Genomic DNA, 25,749 nt, shown 5'->3' with positions numbered 1-25,749 from the left:
TGAATCCTGGTAACTCTCTTTTTCTCCTTCCACCCCTCACTCCCCATTCCCCAAACTTTTCCCTTCTTTCTCTCAAAGGGTCAGCAAAATATTCTCTCTCTCATTCTCTCTGGGTTTTTTTAACATCCAGTCCCCTTTGGCAGGTGACTCTCAGATCAGCCTTGTCAGGTGATAAAAATGTCCCAGCTGGTGATTTGTTGCTTAGCTACCACCACCAGGGTTTGGACTTGAAAAACTGGTTTGCCCTCAATAGCAGTCATTTCTGTCCTAGGTGCTCAATTTAAATGGAAAATTATTCTAGCTAAACAAGGCTACTTTGTTAACCTTGTGCCACATACAGAAGTTTTGCCTGTGTACCTCATGTGGTTTAATATGGAGATAAAGGGCAGCAATCAAGCCTCCCATTTGAATCTGAATTTACAATCTGACCCAGATATAAAAAATTGGTAAGCCATACCATAGAGTGGAGTACCCAAATCACCATCAATTTCAAACAAAGAGGTTAAAATTGGAGTGGAACATTTCAAGTTTAGAAAAATGAAAAGCTTTGCTCAACCCAACAATTTTGTTCAGAATTTTGTTTGGCAGAAATTTCAAATGTTTCTTTTTTTTGTTTCTTCTCAGAATAGCAGAGCCTGAGATGGCAGCTTCCTTCAAAACAGAAAATCCAGTTCCCACTCTGCTCTAGACTACAGATATTAAACCAGCACGCAATGTATTTGATAAAGACTAAACTCAGTTACATCTATGTAAATCTGGAGTTTCTATGTATATACTTACAGCTTCAGATGAGGATAAATGAGAATAGAAAGCTGGCACAATATTGCTTACAAGGACAATACAAGGTTTTAAGTATAGGGAATTGTAGGTCTTATGTGTTTGCATATTATGCTATTATGTGCAACACTAAGCATTGAAATAGATTTCAAATTGTAATTAGATGAAAATGAAATGAAAGTTAGCCCTGCTGCTTGAAAATGCCACTCAAGAGCTTATATGTAATCTTACTTTTAATCACTAGTTAATTTAATGATCACATGTGGCATTTTTCATCTTCAAAGTTGAAGATGAAATTAATTTTAATTTTTTTCCCACACTTTAAGCGGATCAAAATCATAGAAACCTAATCAGCTGTATAAATAGCAATCTAAGCCTTAATATATCTCATGGCTTGCATAGAATGTGGTTGGCTTTTAGTTAAGTAGGGTTAGCCAGGAGGAACATGTTTCACCAGTTTCTCATCAGCTGCATTGATGACCTTATTCCCTTCTGGATGCCATTCAAGGTGTTGATTTTGTGCAATATAACCCTATATAACTTGATCCCTGGCTGTCTAAGAAACAGCTTCTCTCTCCCAGGATCAGCCAAGGCAGTGAGTTTGCACTAAGATGACTTTTACTTTCCAAGATTTGAGTATGGGAGTCTGTCTATTCTTTGAAATAGCTGATGACCTTACAGGCATCCTAAAGGAAATTCTAGGTGGAACTCATGTGGTTAATCCCAGTTCTGGGTGTTTCTATTTATATTTTGAAACCAGCAAAAGTATTCTGTGATCCAGTAAAGTTATCATAATATTGACTCTTAATTCCTGCTCGGGAATGAATGGCTTGGGTAGAGGGTTAGACCAACAACTACAAAACCATGCTGGGTTTTGAGCTGCCTCTAAATTGGCTTTGCTGGCAAATCAAACCCTAAAGGTAAGCAGGACTCTCATTACTGTCGTTTACATCAATAGTTTATGTACTCGAGCACTGATTCCATTGTTAACATAAGGGAGGATAAAAGAAATGAAGAAATGTGTACACTATAGCAGTTAGTACAGAACTTCAGTCAGCATATCACTTCAGCATATGCACTCTTCTTCAACACTTAACTTCAGCATAACCTGAAAGTTTACTTATCCACAGTACATTGCACATCACTTCTTTAGTCTGTTATCATTCGAAGACATAGCTAGGTCCAATTAATCCTTGTGGCATACAGTCCTTGAATCCTCCATGAACTACCTCCAAAGGGGGTCAAAATTTGTTGTTCCTTCTCAGTTCTGAAGGAAAAAGATTTGTTCTTTTAGACAGCTGGAAGGGGAGACCTTATCCCCCATCATTTCTAACCCTCCCTCCTTAGCCTCTCTCTCTTAAATTATTGTATCACCCTTTTCTCCACCAACAAAATCTTAACATTGCATCACAAGAATAGGCAGTATTCCATAATTCCTTATTTCAGCAGAAGTATAAGTAAGTATGTATGTAGTAACAGAATAATCAAGCTTGGTTTACTGTATTAATCCTGTTATGGCAATATACTGAGAGGAGAGGCCCATTCAGGGATTATATTCCCCTATTATATTTAATCAGTTGTTCTGGCTTTCATGAGTTAGCAGCCATCCCCCACCCCACAGAGACGGGGAATTCTGTTTATCCAAAGCAAATATTATCCAAAAACACCACCTGAAAGTGAACTATATTTGCAGACATGCATTCAGATGTTGCTTATTTAACTTGAAATTCCATCTACATGATTTACCTGGATGAATGAGTTCTAGTTGTATATAGTAGCTTAAAAATGATTTTGGGATTCTTCAGTTTTGACAACTCTTACACACACATGAGAGTTCCATTCATACATAATGTGATTTAAGCTGTTAGCTTTGGTGTTGAGGGTTGTTTCCTCTAGGTGGATATCCTGAAGATGGAGTCAGGTATTTCCTTAAAATCACAATTGCTTGAAAAGAATGACACAATGTACTGTTTTCCTGAGCACAATAGGAAGCAAATTGTTTTCGTTTTCACAATCCCAGCACATTGCCCATAAAAGCTATATTTTAGCTTTTTTTTTTTTCTTTCAAATGCCATGTTACAACATAGCTGTTGCCTTGACTTTCTCTAGCCTCCTCATCCTTCTTTGTGCTGTGTCTGAGTGTTTTGTGATTCTTACACAAACACAGCTCTTCCAACACCAACCAGCCCTCTGAGTTTACATTCAGATGCCAAAAGGAACCCTCTCAGACCATCTGGCTCAGCACCTACTTCCAGGTTTGCCATATAGGTTTGTGATTTGGATAATGGCTTCTGCCATTTCAGCCCTCAATCAACAAAGCAGTATTGAATTGATTCTGGTATTTAGGGGCAACTTCAATAAGTTTTCTAAGTGCTCAGAGATCATAGGCACACTCCCTGGAAGCCACTCAAATTCTAATATAACAACCGCATGGATTCACAGGGCCTTAACCTAAGTGTCAGGCTCAGAATTGAGAATCTGTCATCTCTAATTTCAGTTCTGCCTATGTGTCATTTCTTTGCCACATTGGGCTAATAATGCAATCTCTCCTTGTCTTGATTGTTTTCATCTATGAAATAAAAATAATTATTTTCCTCAGGGAACTATTCTGTGGTTAAGCTACAGTAGAATGTAGAGCTGTGCTGAGATCTCCGGTTGTGTGCCCATGTAAAGCTTGCTACATTGCCAGGGATGGGTGTTGTTGTTATATTATCATACTTTCCTTTATTTATACAAGAAACCCTGACATCATTACATAAAGCAGTTGTTGCTAGCTGAATGTATTTTGTTAAGCAATGAGCTCAGTGCTGTTACAAAACACACAAAGACCATTCCTTGTCCTAAGAAACAGATGCAAACTAGAAATCTGACAAATTGGTAACACAAGGGGAAGAAAACAGGGATTTTATGTTTTTTTTTTTTTTTTTTTTTTTTTTTTTAAGGTGCCTTACTTTCATAAATGCAGCACATCTTCCATCAGTGAAGATTCACAGACTGAAAAGATAGTTGACAAGCACTTGAGGGGAACAGAACTTTACAAAGAGATGAGAAAGCTCTATGGACCTGCAGGAATACAGTCTATGAGGCAAATGTACTCTGAGCAGTTACTGAAGGGTGAGTGGTAGGAGATTTCCTTCCAAGCAATATGGCCGAATCCTGACCCCACTCAGAGTCATGGGAAAGAGCGAAGAATAACAGGAAACCCAACATAGAAGCTGTCATATCAGATCAGCCAATCATCTCTTCCTTCCAGCGTGTGGTTTCCTACACTGGCCAGCCCTAGAAGTGTCAGGAGAAGAAAGAAACAAACCCCAGAATAACTGGCTTATGGGGGGAAGTTCCTTCTTGAACTCAAGCAGCTAATTATTGCTTTTTATAAAGGTACCAGTTCAGATTCGATGGTTATTTTCACAGAAATATCCAGTCTATTATATTCTCTGCTTAGATTTTTTTTCATAATTTGTCTATGGAATTTCATTTAAATAATACTCATTAGGAGGTCACCCTTGAAAATGTTCCAGTTTTTCCTGAAATGATGAGCTGTTACCTCATTATCTACTCTATTGCCTACAGTATAGTTTCATAGTAACTGGGGTCAGGAGGGACCTGATCAGATCATCTAGCCTGACCCCCAAATATGATCTTTGACAACTGGAAAGATTTTAAGAATAACCTTTTAGCAACAACAAAAGCAACCCAATAAGAACAGGATAATGCAATAGAAAATTTGGGACAAGGCCTTTTGGAACAGTTTAGAGAGGGGTACAAGAATGGAGCTATCACTAGTGCCTATGCTGCCACTACTATATAGGGTGGATAACCCTCTTGTTACACTTCTGGAATAAACGGTTAATTTTAATATAAGTTTCTGAGCATGAGGAATGCTACGTTCTTTTGTTCTGTGTTTATTCAGCATAGCAGTATAGGACTTGAAAGCAATCCATTTGTGCTGATCCACTGACTTTCCACAGAGTTATTCCTGATTTACATGTGTGAAAGTGAGATTAAAATTGGGGTTGGATTATATTTTCATATAGGCTTGTAAACAGATTATATTAAGAGTCAAATCCTGCATTCTCTGTGCGCTCAACATTCTCAGTAAAGTCAACAGGAGTTTTCAGGTGCATAAGGAATATATGATCAGGCCTACACTATTAAAAAGGGTACTACCTGTAAAATTACTCACGCTTTTCTCACCCTTTTAGGAAGCCAGTTAAATGCTGTACTGTCATACCCAAGACAAAGAATGATTGACAACATCTTGGCCAGGAGAAGTGTACAACAACACAAGATGAAAAAACAAAGGGATGAAATGAAAAAGTAATAACACCAATCATTTATTCAAACTTTCTGTAAGGTTACCTCTGAAAGTATTTACTAATATATATTGAAATCCCCAGAAGTTTATTCTTTACCATCTCTACCTACATATTATGTGACTTCTATATAGAAAATTGTATCAGCTTAATTTTTTTTCAAGAAAAGACTAAGTTCTTTTTGTAAGAAAGCATATTTGCCCAGGCCAGCAGAGAAAGTTTAAGCTTTCTTCCCACAGTTAGTAAGTGCAGAAATGGGTCACACACTAATCCAGGAAAATAGTTTGATCCTTTAAGAAGTCTGAGTAGTCTGTTACTGGCATCCTGATAGAAGAAATCATTTGAGCCAAAGATCTGGTGCTCTTAATCTTGCTTTTACCCTTCGAAACAGACTCTAAAGGGATTAGAAGTCTGACAGTAGCAGACACCTACACAGTAAAAACCTATAAAAAATGAAAAAAAAAATGTTACTCTCTTCACCCAGAAGTAGTAGGTGATTGGTTATGGTAAATACCCCTTAAGTCAATCTGTGTCAATCTAGAAATGGTAACGGAAAAGTACCATTATTGTATCCACACAACATAATGAAAGTGTTCAATAAAATGCAACTTCTTAAGAATGGTAGAAATTGTAATTTGCCTTGGCTTTTCAGAAAGCTGAATGAAGAAAAAGTTCAGCTGGAGAAAGTGCTTAAGAAATTACAGTTAGAAAAGAAAATGTTTGGCAAAGGTATGGTATCACTCACACTGCATTGCATTATATCTTCCTATGTACAGCCTGTAACACCAAATATGTTGAGTCTGACTGAGATTTCTGGATTAATAGTTTTCTTCTGCTGTTTATTCTGCATATGAATGTTGTAAATAATACCTGTTTAAGTCCACATCCTGCAAACAAATGTGCATGTGCTTCAAACATGTGAAGTATCTTGCTCATGTGCAGTGCCCTGCTGAAGCTACCATATGTCTACTTACCTGCAGGACCAGAGCCTTAGTTGCTCTCAGCTATCCTAAATCCCATTGCCATGAGGTTGCAAATAAGGGCAGAATCTGGCTCAGTATTATTCAGTTGAGACAAGTGAATGATAAAAGGAAAGGTAGAGACTCAGATTGCACACCTGCACAAGGGACTAAGGATATTGCATCTCCCCTCCTCTTTAACCCATTGTAGCACTACATGCCTCAAAGGCTACAGCCCAGCTATAGGCAGTAAGAAAATAATTGCAGGCCTGCTTAGAAAGACTGGGCCAGCTGATGAGGATAATTGGCTGGCCCAGGGAAAGTTAAAAGCTCCCAGGGAGCTGCTAGGGAAATGCAGTTTAATGCTTTGTGGAACTGATTTGGAAAAAAAATGTTGTAGGTCAGTTACAAAACAAAAGGAAATATTCCAATTTAGGTCAAACCAACCTCAAACACAATAATTCATTCTGTTTTATCAAAGGAAAAAATACATTTTTAAAAAACAATATTACATTTCCCAGCAGAAAATTTCTAAAAAACTAAAACTGCATTTTTCAACAGAAACGCATTTTAACAAAAGACTCCTGATCAGCTGTTTCTAGCCTTTGACTTACATAGTTGCTTCCCTTTTTGTAATGCTTTTAGTGAATAAAACCAGCACGCTGGAGTCAGTCACTCCAGAGACTGCCCCAGGAGCAGAAGTAGGAAACTGGGTGAGAGGAGCAGCCCAATAGCCCCTGCTGTCTCCCACACAGGCTCCAGGAATGCAAGGAGAGTGGTATGCTTCATACTCCCTTGCATGGTAGAATAGGGCTCAGACTGAACAACTTTGTAATCACCTTTTGAATATATGCATAAGTCACTATCAAGTTGTTAGGTTATAGGGTCTGGATGACTCCAGGGATTTGTAATGGATTAAAGAATCTTCACCTCTACTCTGCCAGGTAAAATGCAGCACAGGCCACAGGTTTCTACAAGCTACTATTATCCCTGGTTATATTTTTACCTTAGATGAAATAATGTATCAGTCAGTCTAGTTTCCCAACAGATGAGATTAAAACTTTCAAAAATCCTGCCACAATGGGTCCTGATTGGCATGTTTATTTACAGCCTCAGCAGAAGCACCAATCTTAGTTTAGAGAGTCTCTTCCCCTCCAGAAATGGTCCCTCTATGTCACAGCTGCTATACCTTTATAATATGATGAAACTTCAGTAGATTAATGTCTATGAGTAAAGGCTGTAAGTCTTAAGGGCTACTAAACTGGTATGTTTAACAAACAGTGAATTCAGATAATTTTTTTAAAGAATCTCATGGCTGAACTTCTGAGAAACCTCTGTGTGCACATTTTTATGACAGTGCAGAAGGTTAAAGTCCCTCTAATAGTTTATTTTGTGCTTTTGATGTTTAAAGTGTCTTATCAAGACAGGGAAAATAAAGGTACTCTCCAGAGTCGAATTCACTCCACAGTGGAAAATCTGCCTGAACTAGAGGCCAGAGGCCAGAACCTCAGGTAGATAGACACTTGATTTTTCTTTTTTGAAATAAAAATTGTGGTGTTACATTTATTGAAGGCTTTCCTAAAACCTTATGGTTTTTTGATACATCTTGACTGAATAACAATGGCACAATCCCACAGCCACACCCTGTGCATAGATTTTTAAAAATTATCCTGGTAACAAGATGATTTTGGCCTCAGTGGGCATGTCTACATGTGCAATTAATGCACCTGAATTTTCTGCACAGAAAATTCAGATGCATTAAATGGTGCCTCTACATGCACCTGAATGTGAACCTGTCGGGAACAAATTTGATCCCAACAGGAGCAATTCAGTCTAGGGTTGCTTCTGCTTTGCTCTGCCCTGACTGCAGCAGCCAGGGGGAGCTCTGGGCTAGCAGGAGGCATGGGGGGCTGGTCCTGACCTCTGCAGGGTTGGGGAAAGCTGTCCCAGCTGCTGCTGGGTTCTGATCTCTACATGGCTGGGAGGCAGCTGCCTGACAGCCAGGACAGCTCTCCCTGACCCATGGAGATCAGAACAGGTCCTGATCTCCATGTGGCTGGCAGCCAGCATCCCACTGAACCGAGATAGCTCTCCTTGCTCCCTGTGGCCCCCCACTGCCTAAGATGACTAAGAGCAATCCAGTCCATGTCTACACTTGAACTTTGGTGCATTAGTTTAATGTAGCAATTTCCAGTACCTGTATCTACAGGTACTATAAAATGGCACATCAGCTAATCTGTGCAGTAATTGCTGTACACATGGTAATCATGGTGCTGAGTACATGGGAGGCCTGAGGACCCTGGCCCCCCTCAAGAGAGGGCTGTCACTTGAAATGCGTAAAACTTGCTATATGCCAATCATTTTAGGCCCCGCTCCAGCAAACATAAAAGTTGGTGCCTGTGATGGTAATTCTTTACTGCACATTAGATTAGTCTAGTGTGCAGTAAAGTATCTTGTGTAGATGTGCCCAGTGTGACAGTACAATGAAATATGTCAGCTAATTATACAATAATTTCACAAAAAACCCACTGCTTGGTACTGAACAAAATGCTAGAAGGCGTATTAAAGTGAGATGTCCTAGACTGGCAGGAGAACGGATTGAATGATCTAATAACTAGTTTTCCTTCTCTGACTTTCATGATTATATGATCTATTTCCATTTGGCACTGGCAATGTTTTCTATTCTTTTCCAAAAATATTGAACAACTTTTGGAAAAGAACAACTATTCTTTTCCAAAAGCTGGTAATAGATATTTTAGCAGGAACAAGTGTTTGGATTTAGATTAATTTATTTTGTTTACTCTATAAATACAATGATACCTAGGGTAATTCAGTACAGCACAATTCAGTGCCTTGTAGAGCTAGACAAGTTAGCTCTGAATGAGGTAACTCGTTCTGGAAACAGTCTAGCTGCATTAGTAAAGTGCTCTGCCCAGACTAATTATGCCTGCTGAGAAGGGTAAATATACTCTGAGAAGCAGGGTATATTAGCCTCATTGGAGTGCTATGCTAATGCAGCTAGACCACTTCTAGTACCAGAGCTAGCTATAGACAGACTATTGGTTCTTTATTAAAATGGAAAGAAAAGAACCATTTAAGATAAACAACAGGAAGACCCATTTTGATACTTTTGATAAAGTGAAGCAAACCTATATAATTAATTTTATATTGTTGTACAGGGGGGAGCTTTATATGGAAAGGGAGAAGAAGCTAAGGCCTTATATCGGAGAGTCCTTGACAGTTGGTGCTGAGCCCTATCAACTACGAGACATGAAAATGGTATGTGCTTTGAATTTCTAGTGCCATTTTTATTTTGTGCAATATGAGCAACCCCTGCCTTTGATTCTATTTGAGAGGCTTCAGATTAGAGATGGCTTTGAATCAAAACAGTTATCTGAATACTTTCAGAGAGCTCAGATTCAGATCTGCATCCATTGATAAATGTTGGAGTTTGGGTTCATCATTAGTAAGGTGCATTGTTTCAGGAGAAATGATAGATGGAAGCTAAGGCAAGGTACAGAGTTTCGAAAAGCCCAAGGCAGACTTGCACTAACTTTTGCAGCTTTTTCTAAGCACCCTAGATTAGTTCAGGAGTGAAGAGAACTCATGTTCATCACTAGGGCACAGCAGCAGCTTGCACTGGAGGAGGCCAGCAGGCTTGGGTCGCTCTCACCTGTTTCCCAGCAGCCTGCTGGCTGAGAAGCCAGTCACCACTGATTGGGCAGCGCAGCCCCACCCCCAACCAACTGTTGGCTTCCAGAAGCAGGCTGAGGGGAGGAACAGGGGCCCCCACTGTGCAGCGTCACCCCAGCTATGCTGACTTGGGTCTGGGATGCCAGCGCTGGAGCCGTACAGCTGTCCCTCCCCCATGCTGGGAACCAGGGGGGTGGTGCTAGCTCAGGGCTGGGCCTGTATGGTGGGGGGCTCCATTCTTTTCCCTTGCCCCCCACCCTATCCTCCTGACAGCTGCAGCCAGGAGCCATGGCTTGGAGCTGTGTGCTGGGAACCAGGGATGGGGGGAGCAGAGCCCCCCGCATTGCACAGACCGGGACCAACACCTGCCAGCCCTGACACCGCAAGCTGGGGGGGGGACATGGCAGGGTCTCTGATCCCCACCTGCCCACCCCCAATTCCTAGTGCTGCAGACAGTGTATGGCTTTAAGCCATGGCTCCTGCCCGCAGCTGTCAAGAAGGTTGGGGAGGGGTGGGGGAATGGAGACCTCCACTGCACTATGTGGGCCCCCGCTCTGCTGTGCTGGTGTGTGGCCAGGTCCATGTGGCAGGGGGGGGCTCTGTTCCTCCCATCCCCACACCTTGCCATGCAGGCAGGAGACAGACTTTTCTGGCTCTTGTCTGTGACAACCTGGGGGTGGGGCTGGCCCAGTGCTCACCGAGCAGATGAGCACCAGCTGAGGCTAGCATGCGACCGTGAGAGGGGTGCCTAGGATGCTGGAGGACAGCAAATTGAGATTTGCTATGGGATCTGGGACAGAAATTCAATATACCTCTCTAATCTAAAATAATTAAGTCTAATACGACATCCATCCAGGTCTTTCTTAAACCAGGTTCTGCCAGTTTCAAGCCAGTCTATGTGTGCTGAATTTCTTTTCTGTTACAGATGTAGACAGGTTTCCAATCATTTATACTAGCTTATGTGCACTGTCTGTACCTAGTCTAAATGAATAAAGTTAGGATAAATATGATATTTGTTCATTTTTGAGGTCAACTTGTCTAAAACTGAAGAAAAAATGGCAGACAAATATAAGATGAAGGATGATATACTCACAAGAGTCTCTGAACATAAAAGATTTCTTCTTTATCACTGCAAAATAATCATCTGCTTCAATTTGTTAGTCAGACTTTCACAACTAAATATTCTGTCTTTAAGGTTCAAGACATACTTGATGAAGTAGTGGAAGAACTGATGGATGACTACTTAAGGCACGTGCCTCTTGGCATGTATCCTTGCACTTCAGAATATTCTTCAGGGCTAATTAGAATTCTACTCGATGCTCTGTTGTCAGTTCATGATTTCTACAGGTTGTTCTTGAAACCTTTGCACATCCAATTGCATTATAACAATAGCGTCTTTCAATCTGCATTGTGCAAATGAGTAATCATCAAAACAGAACCACTATAGTTACAGGGAAACCCAATGTCTTATACATCCAGTACAGTACATTTTATCGCTGGCAAATAGATTTTGATATCAGGCTAGTTCATGTTGAAAATACCTTTTTCATCCTCTTTCAAGGTGTTCTCAGTGCATCTTTCCCACCTCTCAGATACAACTAGGGCTGTGCGAAGTTTTGGTCCCCGATTCGATTCGGCCTGATTCAGTGGCTGAATCTCTGAATCCAAATCAAATCGGAGGACCCTATAATCTCTCTGAATCAAATCGGAACCCTCTAAGTCGATTTGGAGAGATTCGGAAAGAATCGGCGATTCAGACATAGATGCAGCTTTAAATGTTTTTTCTACATGCCTTTAGGTAGCAGGCGGCTCATGAACCTTGTGATGCTGGGGTGCATGGAGTATCCCACAGAAGCACGTGGAGTGTCCCCAGTGCGCTTGGCAGCAGACCCGGAAGTGGACCAGAAGCACTTCTGTGTCCGTCGGGGAGCATGCAGGGGGCCCCCGCATATCCCCCTGGCTAGGCAACTAGTGCCTCCTGGGTCTGGGGGGGCACCCAGGGTCCCCCCATGGCTGATCGCTGAGCCAAAGGGGCATGGGGGGCCCCCTGCACGCTCCCCAACGGACCCGGCATTGGATCAGAAATACTTCCGGTCCACTTCCGGGTTCGCCACTGAGCACATGGAGCATCCCTGCACTCCTGTGGAATGCTCCATGCACCCCAGCATCACAGCATTCACAAGCCATTCTGGTACCTCAAGGTATGTAAAAAAAACATTTAAAGCTGTGTCTATGGCCAAATCGCTGATTCTCCGAATCAGCATCAAATCTTCAAATTTGGATTTGGCTGAATCGAATCAGGGACAGTGATCCAAATCAACAAATCAAATCACTGTCCCCAATTCAGGCTGAATCTAAATCGAATAGGACCTGCTTCACACAGCCCTAGATACAACCTGTTGTACTTTCCTAAAATGCATTTCACAACATCAATAGGCAAAATATATCTAGCAGTCTTGAAAGTGTTTACATTAAAGATTAGCCCAAAACAAACCTCACATCCCAAACCTCCAAATGATGCTGTTTAGTTATTGACCCATGTGCTTATTCAAAGTTTATTTGATGCAAGCAAGTAGGCTGCATTCTGTTCTCTTATGCAGTGCAACCTCCCCTGACTTCAGTGGGTTTTCACTAGTGTAAATGTGAGCAGGGTATATCCCACTGCATTGCCAGAACTGGCTATGGGATCTCATGACTGGCTGAATATTTTTGCACTGAAAATACAATCAGTGTGAGCCAAGATAACCTGAACCCTGGCAGAATATGATGTTTGGCAGGTCATAAACATTTTTGGCCAGGTACAGACATTACATTTTTACCAGTGTAAGTGATTGGAAACTGACCTATACTTGTAACAGAACAGAAGTTTGGAGCACACAGACTCATTTAAAAATGGCAGAGCCCCGTCTAATATTTGCCCCTCCCACCTCCTCTATGTCAAGGGCAAATGTGTGTTCTGTTCACTACTGATCTAAACTACACTACTTACAGAAAATCATATAACTTCAGTGACGTAACGTGGGTCTCTGGCACCCAGGGGCTAATGCTTGCATTTGTGCCCCCCCCACTTCTCATAGCAATACTTAAAGTCTCCCGCCCTGGCCCTGTTTGGTTTTCTGCTTTGGCCAGGAAGGAAATGAAAGTCCTGGCACACATGGGGGGAGGGGTGGTAGCCGGAATTTCCTCCCGAAACAGGTAAGTAAACACCCAACCCATGGAGCAGGCAGGCAAGTTACACAACAAACACAGCCACCACCCAGCTCTTTGGGGCCCCCCACGGCCACAGGTTCCATAGATAGGATGGGCCGGCCCTGGTCACATAGGCTGACACCCAGAGACCAGGCCCCTCCCCTCCCCTCCTCCCCATTGGTCTGCCACAGCATAACTTAGAATGATTCTGCCTTGGGCTTTTTGAATGTCTGCACCTAGCCTATATCATTTCTGCCTCATATTTCATAACAAACAACTTCCAGACAACCTGGGTATGAAAAGGATAAAAGAACTAAGATTAATCAAGAAACATCACTTGAAAGAGGAGTTCAGCTTACCATGGAGCAATTGGGTTTGGAGGTCAGGGGGGTTTTTGTTTGTTTACCTCTCCCCCCCCCCCCCCCCCCCATTCATTTTTGCTGAGCTCTAACCTCTCATGCAAGTCAAGCTGCTAAATCTAAAAAAGAATGTACTTGGTGATAGAATCTCTTTTGGCTTCGGGGACAGGGAAAGCTGAGGAGACTTCAGTATAAATACACTAAAACTTCAGAAAACACACAAATCTTTTCCTGTTCTGATGGAATATTTTTGCTTTTCTAATATAATGGCACATGCAAATTACTTCTAACTTTGGGTGCTACATTTTGCTGGCCATTTTCTTTTCTCCATTGATGAAAAATTTCCAGCATTCACTATTGAAATATTTGAAAGCTGAATAGTTAAACTGAAATTGATCTCTGGTTATTTTATAAGTCTTTCTTCATTATCACATAAATCATCAACCTTTAAACTAACTACTAAAAATGTCTTCTGCAAGAGTCTTTTGTATGCATCTCCTTAGCAACATACAAAGGAGCAAAACTTTCTGTTTTGACTGTATATGCTGTTTTATAGATGCCAGCAAATTATGTAGTCAGTATTTCATTTGTTAAATTTGAAAAAGACAGTGGCTGCTGTTGCTTTTGGAGCAGGAAAAAAGTATTGAGTGCCAAAGCCTGATCTCCATGTTAAAACTAAGAAATTGGAATTAAAGTAGATTTCCATGGCAGCATGGTTGGACACAGTTCTCCCCCTTTACGCCACTGAGGGGCATTATGGGTACCTCCAGAGGCGCACTGAATTTGTACCACACATTGTATTTCTTTACAAAGCCTCAAAACACTTTACAGCTATTAATTAATCACACCTTACATCCATGAAGTGAATAAATATTTTATCAGTTGTGAAACTGAAGCAGCCAGTATAAATTACTCGCCCTGGGTCATATGCTGAGTCAATGACAAAGGTTGCATTAGAACCTAATTCCCAGAATTAGGATGCTAATTCCCAAAACCATGCTCTAATCACTAAACAATACCACGACACTTGAACCTGCAGGCCGTTACTGTTGTAAACCATGGCAATGTAAATAAAAATAGCTATCCAAGTAGGCTAAAGCAGCAGCCTTCAACCAGCTTGAACCAGCTGAAGGTTTACAGGCATAATGCGACAGATAAAGATACTATATTTAAAGTGCTAGTCTCATAGCTCAGCTGAGTATGCAGTACAAACAGAACTATTATTGTGATAAATGTAAATGCTTTTAAGACAGATATTTTAGTTTAGATATTTGAAGATTTTATTCTAAATACCCCATTAGGTTTGTGATGCCAAAAGCCTGTTTTGGAAAGTACAGGTCATAGAGCCAAATACCACTTATTAAATGGTTCCTTCAGTATAGGAATACAAATAGGAAGAAATAAATTCCAGCATACGGTAAACATTGCAGATTTCCAACATTTCACTAGGAAATTATGCTTCCTTCAGGAGCATCTCTTTTCAGAAATGCAATATTAATTTCACTGTAGAACAAAATTGGATAATATCTTTCAATATATTTTAATTATTTTGAATGTTTTTGCTTTTTATTAACTTATTTCAATAAGAATGACCTAATTCAAATGAAAGATGCAATCTTAGGTTCCATTTTTCTAACAGAAAAGTATGTTTTAGACTATATTTCCAAAAGGCCCACTCCTACTTGGTGAATTTCAAAGGTTGGATCAGGCCTATAGGAAGAAGGTGGTGGTGGTGGACTCACTTCTCTGAGGCCAGTGAAACAATTTCTGTGTACTTAAGCAAGAGAAGGATTGAGTTCAAGACTGACAAAAATGTGGCTTTACTCAATTGTTATATGATTCTATCAAAATATTGCAGTTGGTTAGAATGTAATTGTGGTTTAGAAAATTGTCACTTGGATTCTATAGTTTTTCTCTCAATCATTTTTCTTTCAACTTTGTACAGTTTAAAAAACAAAACTCTAAGTTTGAGCTCAACCTGGAATCTTTATATTTTACAAATGAAACTTCATTGCAGACAACTCCAGTTGTAGATATCTTTTTAGATTCTGATTGTATCTTGACTGACAATGCAGTCAAATGAAATTATTTTTTTCCCCCAAGATGACTGATCAAAGTAAATAAAAGATTAACTTAATAGTCTACTATACAAGGAGTACTAAACCTTGCAATTAAGTAATAGGTTGAAAGCCCATAAAAAGATATAAAACTTTGTGCCAATATTTCCATTGTACATTCCTAAATTCAGGAGTTTATAACTTAAGCAACAGCAAGACCTCAGTCTGGTTGAAATTTATTATAGGAGGTGACATTTTTAACACCAACATTGTCATCTACTGTTTAGAACAAGGAATAATGAGTATGTCAGGAGACTTGAGTACTATTCCCAGGAATACCACTAGGTCACTTTGTCATTTAAGGCTAACTATTTAAGTGTTCTGTATATCTATCTTCCATCTGTAGAACAATAATAAAAGTGATTAAGGGCTTTTCTAAAGTGTTTTGAGATCACTGTATGCAAGTGTCAACTATTAAAATGTTGTTTGTTCATCTAGCACAGGGGCACTCAATCTCCAAGCTGTGGGCCAAATATAACCAAATATAACCCACAGAGACTTGGAATCTGGCCTGTGGGGCTCCCCAAGAGTCAGGATATTTGATGGCAGAGAAGCAGTTGCTGTTAATACTGCCACTCCTCCCTGGGGTCAAAATCCCAAGCCCCACAGGGTGTGTCAGAGCCAAATCACAACCTTTCCTCCACACAGCTGATTGGGACTGGGCCACTTCCCTCTGCACAACTGGTTTGGGACCAATCCATGCCCCCCTTTGTCCCTAACCCTATGGGTCCAGGCTATGCCCCCTTCAGCCTGCAGGGTCAAGTCACACTCCCTTCTCCCCGTGGGGCTGGGTTAGGTCCAGGCCAAGCCCCCTTTCCCCGCATGGCTAGATTGGGGCTGGGCTGCACCCCATCCCCCTCAGCAAAGCCATATGGGGCCTTGTCATGCCTGCTCTGGATACTAGATTGGGTCTACCAGCTGTATTTGGCCTACAGAGGGACTGGGCATTACCCTTCTGGCCCAGTGTACTAACAGGTTGAGCATGAGTACCACTGATCTAGCAGAACACCACTGGTTTTTCCATACTTGCATGGGCCGTTCAGGATTAAGAGTTTGTTTTGCTCTACAACACAAGGAACAACATATAGTTGTTGGGCGCACAGTTCTTAAACAGTTGTTCAGGCCATAACTATACTTTACATAGAAGAAAATAAGCTATTATAAAATGTGTACTTTTATTGAGAGGCCTCTCTGAATTTTTTTTAAGTGAGAACTTGGATTAAACCTTTCTGTGTATAAACTAGGAGGGATATTAAAATAATGAATGAATGAATGAATGAATGAATGAATGAATGATAAAAAACAGCTAAAGAATAAAAGCAGTATTTCTTTAGGTGCTTTATCAGGAAGATGGCTATTTACTGGTGGCTGATTTGGTATCGGTGTATATACAGTGAGTGTTCTCATTCTTCATCCTGTGCGCAAAATAAGTATCTGCAATTTTTTCTTTAAATCAGGCTAAAGATCATTTCCTAGAAAAAATTCCTGGATTAGAAATGGTTTTAAAAATAATAATTCTGTAATTCCATATTCTGCAATTGGGTTTGCACTGTGCATCTTTGTGGATTCTCCTGTGGAAGCCATGATCTCCCAATTTTATTTATAACCCAATTTATGTTATAAATTTTGCAGTCCTCCACAAATCCACATCTTCAGATGTGCCCATGTATATGGTAGATTGTCAGAAAGGGAGCAAATTCAGACTTTAACTGGATTGCTTTAACAGCCATTAAGGAGTAAATTTGTCAACCAGACTGATTTGATATCTCTCCAATGAAGTCAGTGGGACATTGCCAATTTACACCAAATGTAAAAAATATAGTGCCACATTCTTCCATTGATTCTTTCTCTCTTAAATATATATGGTTCCAATTTCAGACGTAAAAGTTAGAACAATTTGGGGGGGTGGGGGTTGGGTGTAGCTGTGTTGGTCTAAGGATATAGGCAGGCAAGGTTTTTTGAGTACATGTGATATCTTTCATTAGACCACATGAGTGGCCAAGAACTTTTATCCAACTAATCAGCTGGTCTATTAAAAGATATCACATCTACACAAAAAAAAATTGGAGCATTCATTTATGTAAAGAAACTCTTCAGAAGTTTATCCATAAAAACTTTTTGGCAATCAATAACATGGTAAAAAAAATCCAATTCCCCTTTCCTGTTTGCTATAAAATGGCTTGTAGAATTTCTTCTATGAGAAGACAGATCCAGATACCTACTGATCTCCTTAACATGTGCGGCCATGCAAAATTTATAAATACCTTTTGGTAAACAACCAAAAATCTCTTTCAAGTAAAAGGTTAAAGGTTCTATCTTAGCTATCTGAGAGCTGCTGCTAAGAATGCAGTATCTGTATTACTTGCCCTCTGTGTATAATTGTTTCTTGAATTTGTTAGTAGCTCATAGATGCCTTTGAAAATTCTGTCCCAGTGAATAGGAAGATAATTCCCACTGACTCCAATTTAAGCACATTTTAAAATTTCAGTACCATGTGCTTTCCTGGACCGGTCTCTTCTGTTCACTGTGGAGATTCGTATCAATAATATTTCAAAAGATAGAAATGAAGAGGACATCTATTCAGAAATAAGGGAGCAAGTGCTTACTTTTGTAGATAGTGAAGTTATGGGGAAATTAACTTATAATATTCCATTTTTTTCAACTCTATAGATTTTACAAACATCTAAAGCTGAAAAACATAGCATGCAATAGAAATGGTATCAAGATAGTATGGTAACAACCAAGATATCAGATTATATAGTATATTTGGTTTTAAAGAAAATTATATCAAATAGATATCAAAACAGATACAGATTTGCTAACCTTGTAAGAAGGGCTTTAAACTAGTTTCAATAGGGAAGAAAGAAGGATGGAGACAAAAGCACCTGGTAAGTAAAGAGCAACGGCCTAAACAAGGGCCTAGCAAGAAGAAGAAATATGTGGAATCTTAAGGAAACATAAGAAGGAAATTACTAGTAGAGTACAATCAGCAAGTCATCTGACAGTCTTACATACTAATGTAAGAATAATGGGGAATAAGAAAGAAGAAAGTATGGGTTAATTGGCATGACTTGACACACATGACTGAAACAGTTACATAGAGAGGTATACCTTGTTCGGGGAAAGATAGGTGTTGCTTTGTAGATTAAAGATATTTATTTGTTCTGAGGTCCAGAATGAAGTGGGAGGTAGACCTTTTTCTCTCCTTAAGTTAAAATGGGAAAATAGCAAAAATGACATTATGATGCATGTCTATTACAGACTATAAAACTCGAAAAAGGAGGTAGATGACATTTCTTTATACAGCTAACTAAAGCAAGCAAATCATAGAGCCTGGTGTGGATGAAGGACTTTAACTACCAAGGTACCTGCAGGATTGGTAACATAACAGTGCAGAAAGATGTCAACAAGTTCTTCAATTATATTGGGAACAACTTTTTGATACAGATGATGAAGAAGCCAACTGGAGGGAGACCTTTTCTGATTTGCTGACCCAACTCCTGCTCTGCATGTGCCAACTCCCTAAAATGAGGAATTAATTGGGCACCCACTGTCACACATTGGCTTTCTGCCTCAGGCATGCCTGGGGTGGAGCCAGGATTTGGTGAAGTGGGGTGGAGGAGCAGCTACCCATGCTGTAGGGGTGGCTACACGAACCACTCCCAGTCTTATTCCCTGTGTTCCATGCCCTGGATGTGGGCAGAACATGCCTGGAGCCTCTAGGAACTTGTTCAAAGTTTCCAAAGCAGGTAAGAACTGTCCTTTGTGCTCAGAGGCACATCCTTTTCCCTTCCCTTCCCTTCCCTTCCCTGTTTGCTGCCACTGCTTTCCAAGCTGTCCCCAAGGTGGAAGAAGTTTCAGTGATTCTCCTACTCACTCCAGCTGGGCTAGAAGGTAGCTTTCTAAGCTGGGACAGAGATCATTGTAGCAGCAGAGATGGGCTGGGGGAAGGTTCCACCACCCTGCCCAGTCTCCGCAGGAGCAGGGTACAGAAAATCTCCCCTTCCTATTGCCTCTGCTGCTGTCAATGTTCCCAGTTAAGCCCACCCTGAGCAGCCTGGCTGGAGCACAGGACCAGCTTTTAAGCTTTCCTGGCCCCAGGATAGCAAGGAAAGCAGTAGCAGCAGGTGGGAGATGAGGGGAAAAGAGGAGAGGAGGGGATGTGCCTCTGAGCTGGCAGGGATGGGGAAATGGGAGGGAAGGCGATGTGTCTTAGAGAAGGAAGGGGAAGGAAGGGGATTTTTATGTACTTTGTGGACCTTAAAAAAGTCTTCAGAGGCTCTTGGCATTGTGATCCAATCCAAAAAGCGTGGCGCAAATGCTCATTGAGATGTGCTCAGTACTGCTCTAAGATGTTCGTTTCTGGGATCTGGCACACACAGAGTGCATGGATGATTCTTCACAGCTTTGCATCCAGGGGGTGCTGTAAACATGCCCCAAGGTCAAAAAGTTATTAGGTGCCTAGCTCTTGTTTAATTCAAATCATCAGGAATTGGAATAAATGGGAGTGTAAGTACATAAATAGGATTTAGGTGTCTAATAACCTTTTTGGTTCTGTCTTTAACTTTTGGATAACCTGCATTCAGATTAAGGGAAATTGCTCCTAATTTTTGATAGAATTAATCATGAGAATATATACAAGATGAATTATATACAAGATGAATTACTACTTGCCATCTGATTAGGAAGTAACTGCACTTTAGTAGAGTTTTACTGAGGTGGATTTGTGGAGCCCTGCAAGACACAGTGCTGCGGAAGACGGTCCTGCTTCTGCATTGCTGATCAAATGGGTTATGAGAGTTGACCTCTTGGGAGCTAGAGAGCTGGATGGAAATCTCACTTATACTTCCTGATGCAAGGTTTTCCTTGATTGGATGATGGGAATGCATTACAAAACCAATGTATGGACAGAGAAGGTGCATCTTGCTGCAGGAAGATGGCATGCTGAGATTCATGGTGAAGAATGGGCAGACAGTGACCTGTTGGCCTTGGCTGTCCTTGAGCCTGAATCTCATCCAAGAATAAGCCAGACCCCAAGGGAAAGATGATCCCAGATGAAGGGCTGATGCATGGACCACTGGAATGTTTATTTAATGGCAAGGTTGATTGATGTGATTTTGGGGGGTAAATTTCTACTTCATCGAAGGTTGTATGAGATTTCTCCACCCTAATGCAAGAAGCAGGAATTTGAAACTCACTATCAGCAAGGAGACACCATTTGCCACAGTAGGATTAGACTCTAGGAACCAAATTCTGATCCTTTGCCTCACAAAAAATGCTAATTCCTGCCATGACTTCACTCATGGAGTCAGATACTGCTCAACATAAGTAAAGATATCCACTCTTGATCTACATCTATGCTGCAGTAGAACATTTAAGTATATACATGTTAGTCAGGAATTGCACACAACTGGAAAGCTCAGAGGAAAATAAACAGGAGGCCCATGAGCAGTATAGGCTAAATACAAAGTGATGAAAAAGCCATATATAATGGAAAAGTTTATTCTGATTCACATAAAACTGGGAGCATCTACACAAGATGCTAACTACACAGTAGCCTGATACTGCTATGCAGTAGCATTGCATGGCAAAAACTATGATGCGAGACTACTGCACAGTAGCATCACACCACTGCACAGTAACTCTGAATACTGTGCGTTTATTTAGTATTTGTTTATACAAGTACTAAATAAATGCACAGTAGCATCTTATCTTGATGCAGCCACTGTGTCACCTAGTACTTAGTACTACAACACTTCACATGTTTAATCAGTGTACCAATGCTAACTAGGAAATCTTCAAATACCAGCATGAATTATGGAAGTTACAGAAAACATTTGAAGTAGACACAATGTTTGAAGTAGATGTATGAGGAGTGATTTGCCCAAGGCTACAAAAGTAGTCAATGGTAAAGGGAACAAAACTAAGTAGTGCCTGTCTCGATATCATTTCTGACTCCCTCTCTGCTATCTGTTTGGGTGTCTATACCACATAGACATCCAGGAACCAGAGTCATGAAAACATACCATCTTCAATTGCTCTTGCTGAAAAAAATGCAACATGTCCTTTTTTGTCATTCACCCAGGGAGTACTAAGTGCTGCTCTCAGGCTCTGAATCTGCATCTTGCTCAGAGATGGATTATGATGTTTTGGGGCCCTAGACATAAAGAGGATTGGGGGGGGCCTCCAACCAATTTCCCTTCTGGTGCTGTTCCTGTGGAGGTGTGTGACCTAGTTCTCACTCACTACTAGCAAGTTAGTGAGCAATATAAAGTAAATAAGATGGCTTATTTGCACATTTATTTGCATATTTTAGTATACACAAATAAGTCATCTTTTTTGCTTTATATTGCTCACTGTGACCTGCCAGTGAGTGAATGAGAACTGGGTCAAAATTGAGGCATACTAATCATGTACCTGGTAAGATTGAACCTAGGTATGAGGGGGTCTCCCTAGGCATCTAGGGGGAAACCTAAGCATCTGGGGCCCCTAGGTGCCCAGCACTGCTTTAAAGGCTGGCTTTTTTTTTCCTAGCGCTTGACATGTTGATGAGTGGGATGTGTCTCTATGGCAGTACTCTCCAGTGGTCTAACATAGTGTAGACATGACCTTCCTTTTCTAGTCCTGTTTTCCACCCCACCAACATGAATATAATAACATTAAACCATTTCTACAAGAGTCAAATCAAAATATGATGTAACTTGCTTCGCACATAATGACATTGTTTTAATAGCTGGATGTAATGTATTTTCTATTTATAATCCACTGAACACTTGTTTCAGTTTAAGCTTTCTGACTAGTTCTGTCCCTTTCATTTTACTAAGATGGTCATACCAACCTGCTTATCCCTCACACATGCTGTGCACTTTCTTGTTTATTGACATTTCTATGTATCCATGTTCTTTTGTTATACCCATTTCTATGGAATGCAATAGCTCATTTTTAAAAAAAAGCTTTGTTTGGTTCTGGTGCAGATGTGCTGTATTTGCATACCATAGGTATTACTAGGTACTCATGTTTGGCTTTTCACAAACTGTCTCCATATCTGTCATCCCACTCTGTGGTTTGTAATTCGTCTGGATCAACATGTTTCAGATTTGCCACAGTATCCCTGGAGATTGTTGCTATAGTGCTTCCCTGGATTTTATTTCTGCTCATTCTTCAAAAGCAAGTCTTTAGAGATCTCTGTGGGAGGCTCAGAATTGCACTCAACTCAGGTTTTACTGTCTTTACTGTTCTGCACCCACTAGGGAATAATCTGCCTACATGTGTCACTATCATCTCTTTCACCCTTCCTATCCAGAATGCTACTGTCAAAACATTCTCCCTCTTTCTCCCCTGCGCTGGGACCACATGTTTGTTTGAATTCCTTGACTAATTTCTGTTTTCTTTCCCTCTCATTTTTGGGCAACTCTCCTTTAGAAACACCATAGTGCCTTTCCAATCACAACCCACCAAATATTATATTTACTTGCATGCCAGATGCATCCTTTCCCAAAAATCACCTCTCTCACTCACCCCCACCAAAACTGGGATGCGTCTCTTAAGCAGAAAAGCTGATTTCTGCACTGGAATAGAAACATAGCGACTCTGAAATGACTGCAGGGGTGCTCCTTCTTTCCATGGCTGCAAAGAGGAAGGGGCAGAGTGCACTTTGTAGCATTACAGTTGGTTTTGACCCTCTTGCAGCTGCTGCCAACTCAGTAGCAGCTGTGAAACAGTTAAAACTAACTGTGATGCTGCAGAGTGCATTCTTCATTCCAGTATGTCAGTGGCTGTGAGGGGGTTAGAACTGTAGCTTTTGACTGAGCAGCAAAGATCAGGATCCCCTTCAGTCAGGATTCAGCCCTGACTCTGGCAATTTTTTTTCTTCACTCTGTCTTCCCAAATAAAAGGTACATAATTTATTCGGGGGCATGTGATATATGAGACAATACACTACAGTACTAAATCTTTAAATATTAGGCATATCTTAAAAAACTAATACAAATATAAAGTGGCTAACAAAAAAGTGCTGCAAATTGCCTCTTATATTATGCTTTACATGGGGGCACATGACACTTATCATGCTTCTTGTCTGTGGATGTCTTTTTCAACCCCCTTTATTTATTTCTACTCACCAAGGAATCAAACAATTAGTTGTGCTCTTGATTTAATTTAGCACCCAATCTTTCTATCAGGTGCCCAGATCAATGGGATCCTAGGTAAATCCCAGATCAATGGGAATAGTGCCTACATAGCTTTGAAGAGCTGGATCAGAGTCAAATTCTGCCAGACTCACTCCTCCTGTGAGGATCCTTAAGCCATGTTATGTCCAACATAATCAATGGGTTAACAGTGGCAGAATCTGGCCCTTAAGAATTATGAAATCCAGTGTTTAGATTAGAAGATAAGGATCATACCTTTATTTATATAATATGCCTATCAATGTGTCCTCCTAGGGCCATAATAGGATGACCTGCTCGCAATGGATTCACTTCCTTCAAGGAGCAGTGTTTCTATTTAATCGTAAGGGTCAATGCAAGGGTAGCTGTCTAGAAACTCTAAGTTGTAATGATCTCTTTGCCCATTGCAGGATTTGACTTTCTGGAGCAGTTGAGAAACAGGCAGATAAAAATGAGTTGCATAACATCATCTGGTAGTTCAAATTTCTGAAGCTGTTTAACCAAAGGGAAAATCTAGAATGAAAAAAGGTGATGAAAGAATGTTATGAGTGGGATAAAAGGCTTATGAAGATGAGGAAATTCACAATTTTGTTTTGGCACAGTGGGGTAACTCCTGGAACCATTTGTTTTAATGTCTGTTCTGCCTTGTTGGAAAATCTGTGCAATAACCACTTACAACAATGCCAGGGCTATTTTGTGACTTTAGGCACAGCCTTGAGCAAAGGGAACACACAAGTTGTACTCACTCAGGGTGTTACCAGGTTGTGCCTCAGAAAAATGCAACCTGGAATCTGTATAACTCCCCTGAGTCCTATTTCCTATGTGGGGAGAGGAAAAACAAGATGGAGAAATGAAGGGCATAATGGTTTACTGTTTCTTGGAGCTGAGTGACAAATAGCTGTCCCACCCCACAAAAGTTTGTTATTTTAAAAATATTTGCATTCCGCATCAGGATATATCCAAGACCCTTGAGGTTGTCGTATTTGTCTGGGGTGAAGTCTGAAAAAGAAAGTGACTGACACACCCACCTCTGAATAACCAATATCCCAGTGGTTAAAGCACTCACCTGGGATGCAGAAAACCCAGATTCAAATCCCTGTTCAACCCATCCTAGACTAGCCAGCAGTCTAGCTTTAGGGCATTTATTTGTGATGTGTAAGACTGAGGTGTGAGTCCCTTAGCCAAATCAGGCAAAACAGGAATTTAAAGCATGGTCACCTGAATCTCCAACAAGTGCTTTTACCACCATGTGATTGGTGGTCACTATTTTGACATGTCTCAGTTCCTCTCTCTCTCTCATATTAACCAAAAATTCTATTCCTGTAAAAGCTGTTGCATATTTTTCCTGTAAACAACTTTGGTTTTAGGGAATCAACGTTTTTCATTTTAAAAACCTGTTTCATTGGAAAAAATCCTGATCTATTCTGCTACTGGTGTCCACGTGGCAGTACATTTACAAATGCCCCTGCACTTGCTCAGGGATGAAGGTCAGCAGTAACTGGTATCATCCTCATCCTCGCCTTCACCTTGTCTATTTACTCTTCCGGTAGAAGGCGCTGGCTATTTGAATTGACTGCTTCTGTACTTTAAATTTAGACCATTTGTCACCCACTGCATTAAACAACTCTTCAGAACACTGATCAAAACCTGTATTTATAGATGAGCAAAAGGAAATTAGATAAAACTGTTTGGAGCCCCTTAAAACTTTACGTCCATGGTGTTAATATAATTCAGTATCCATATGTGAATCTTAATGATATTTGCTTATCTTTGGGTGGCAGGGGGGGAGGAGGGGCAGGGATGTAGTGGGGAGGGAGGCAAACAAGTGATAAAAGATGTGATATTTATCAATAAGCTTCTATTCAGGACATAGCTTGAACCTAAAGGAAAGCACTGTGTTAAGAATCCTTTCCTAATTATACCACTCAGTGTTTACTTTACTTCTGAAGTTTTACTTCAGGCAAGAATAGTACTTCTTGCATGAGCCTGTTCTTTAATTTTGTATATCTATCTTAATATAAACTTATGTCATTCAAAAGGAGATTCTAAACTTTTCAGTGAGGCTAAAACCTACATTTATAAACATATCTTGGTGGAGTTATTTCAAGGCTGGTTATATAATATGTGTCTCTTAGAAACACCCAATGAAGGTTTATAAATATGTGAGCGAGGTT

The 25,749-nt window shown here is 40.5% G+C and overlaps 1 protein-coding gene across 2 annotated transcripts in view; it reads left to right on the top strand.

Annotated features, from left to right (window-relative positions):
* The first annotated feature begins 410 nt into the window (after window positions 1-410).
* LOC102382794 overlaps window positions 411-25,749 on the top strand; it is a 48,941-nt gene continuing 23,602 nt past the window's right edge. Inside the window, exons 1-7 of one of the 2 annotated variants that reach the window (XM_025198354.1) lie at window positions 411-446; window positions 625-715; window positions 3,720-3,891; window positions 4,983-5,097; window positions 5,746-5,822; window positions 7,464-7,563; window positions 9,232-9,331. In XM_025198354.1, coding sequence (XP_025054139.1) covers window positions 3,822-3,891; window positions 4,983-5,097; window positions 5,746-5,822; window positions 7,464-7,563; window positions 9,232-9,331 — 462 coding nt within the window. In that variant the 5' untranslated portion in view covers window positions 411-446; window positions 625-715; window positions 3,720-3,821. Of the gene's footprint in view, window positions 447-624; window positions 716-3,719; window positions 3,892-4,982; window positions 5,098-5,745; window positions 5,823-7,463; window positions 7,564-9,231; window positions 9,332-10,940; window positions 11,012-13,218; window positions 13,316-25,749 lie in introns of those variants that run through there. The other variant, XM_025198353.1, reaches the window with a different exon arrangement.

Source organism: Alligator sinensis, unplaced genomic scaffold (genome assembly GCF_000455745.1).
Source record: "Alligator sinensis unplaced genomic scaffold, ASM45574v1 scaffold134_1, whole genome shotgun sequence".
Classification (NCBI taxonomy): Eukaryota; Metazoa; Chordata; order Crocodylia; family Alligatoridae; genus Alligator; species Alligator sinensis.
This window is presented reverse-complemented; position numbering and strand designations above follow the sequence as displayed.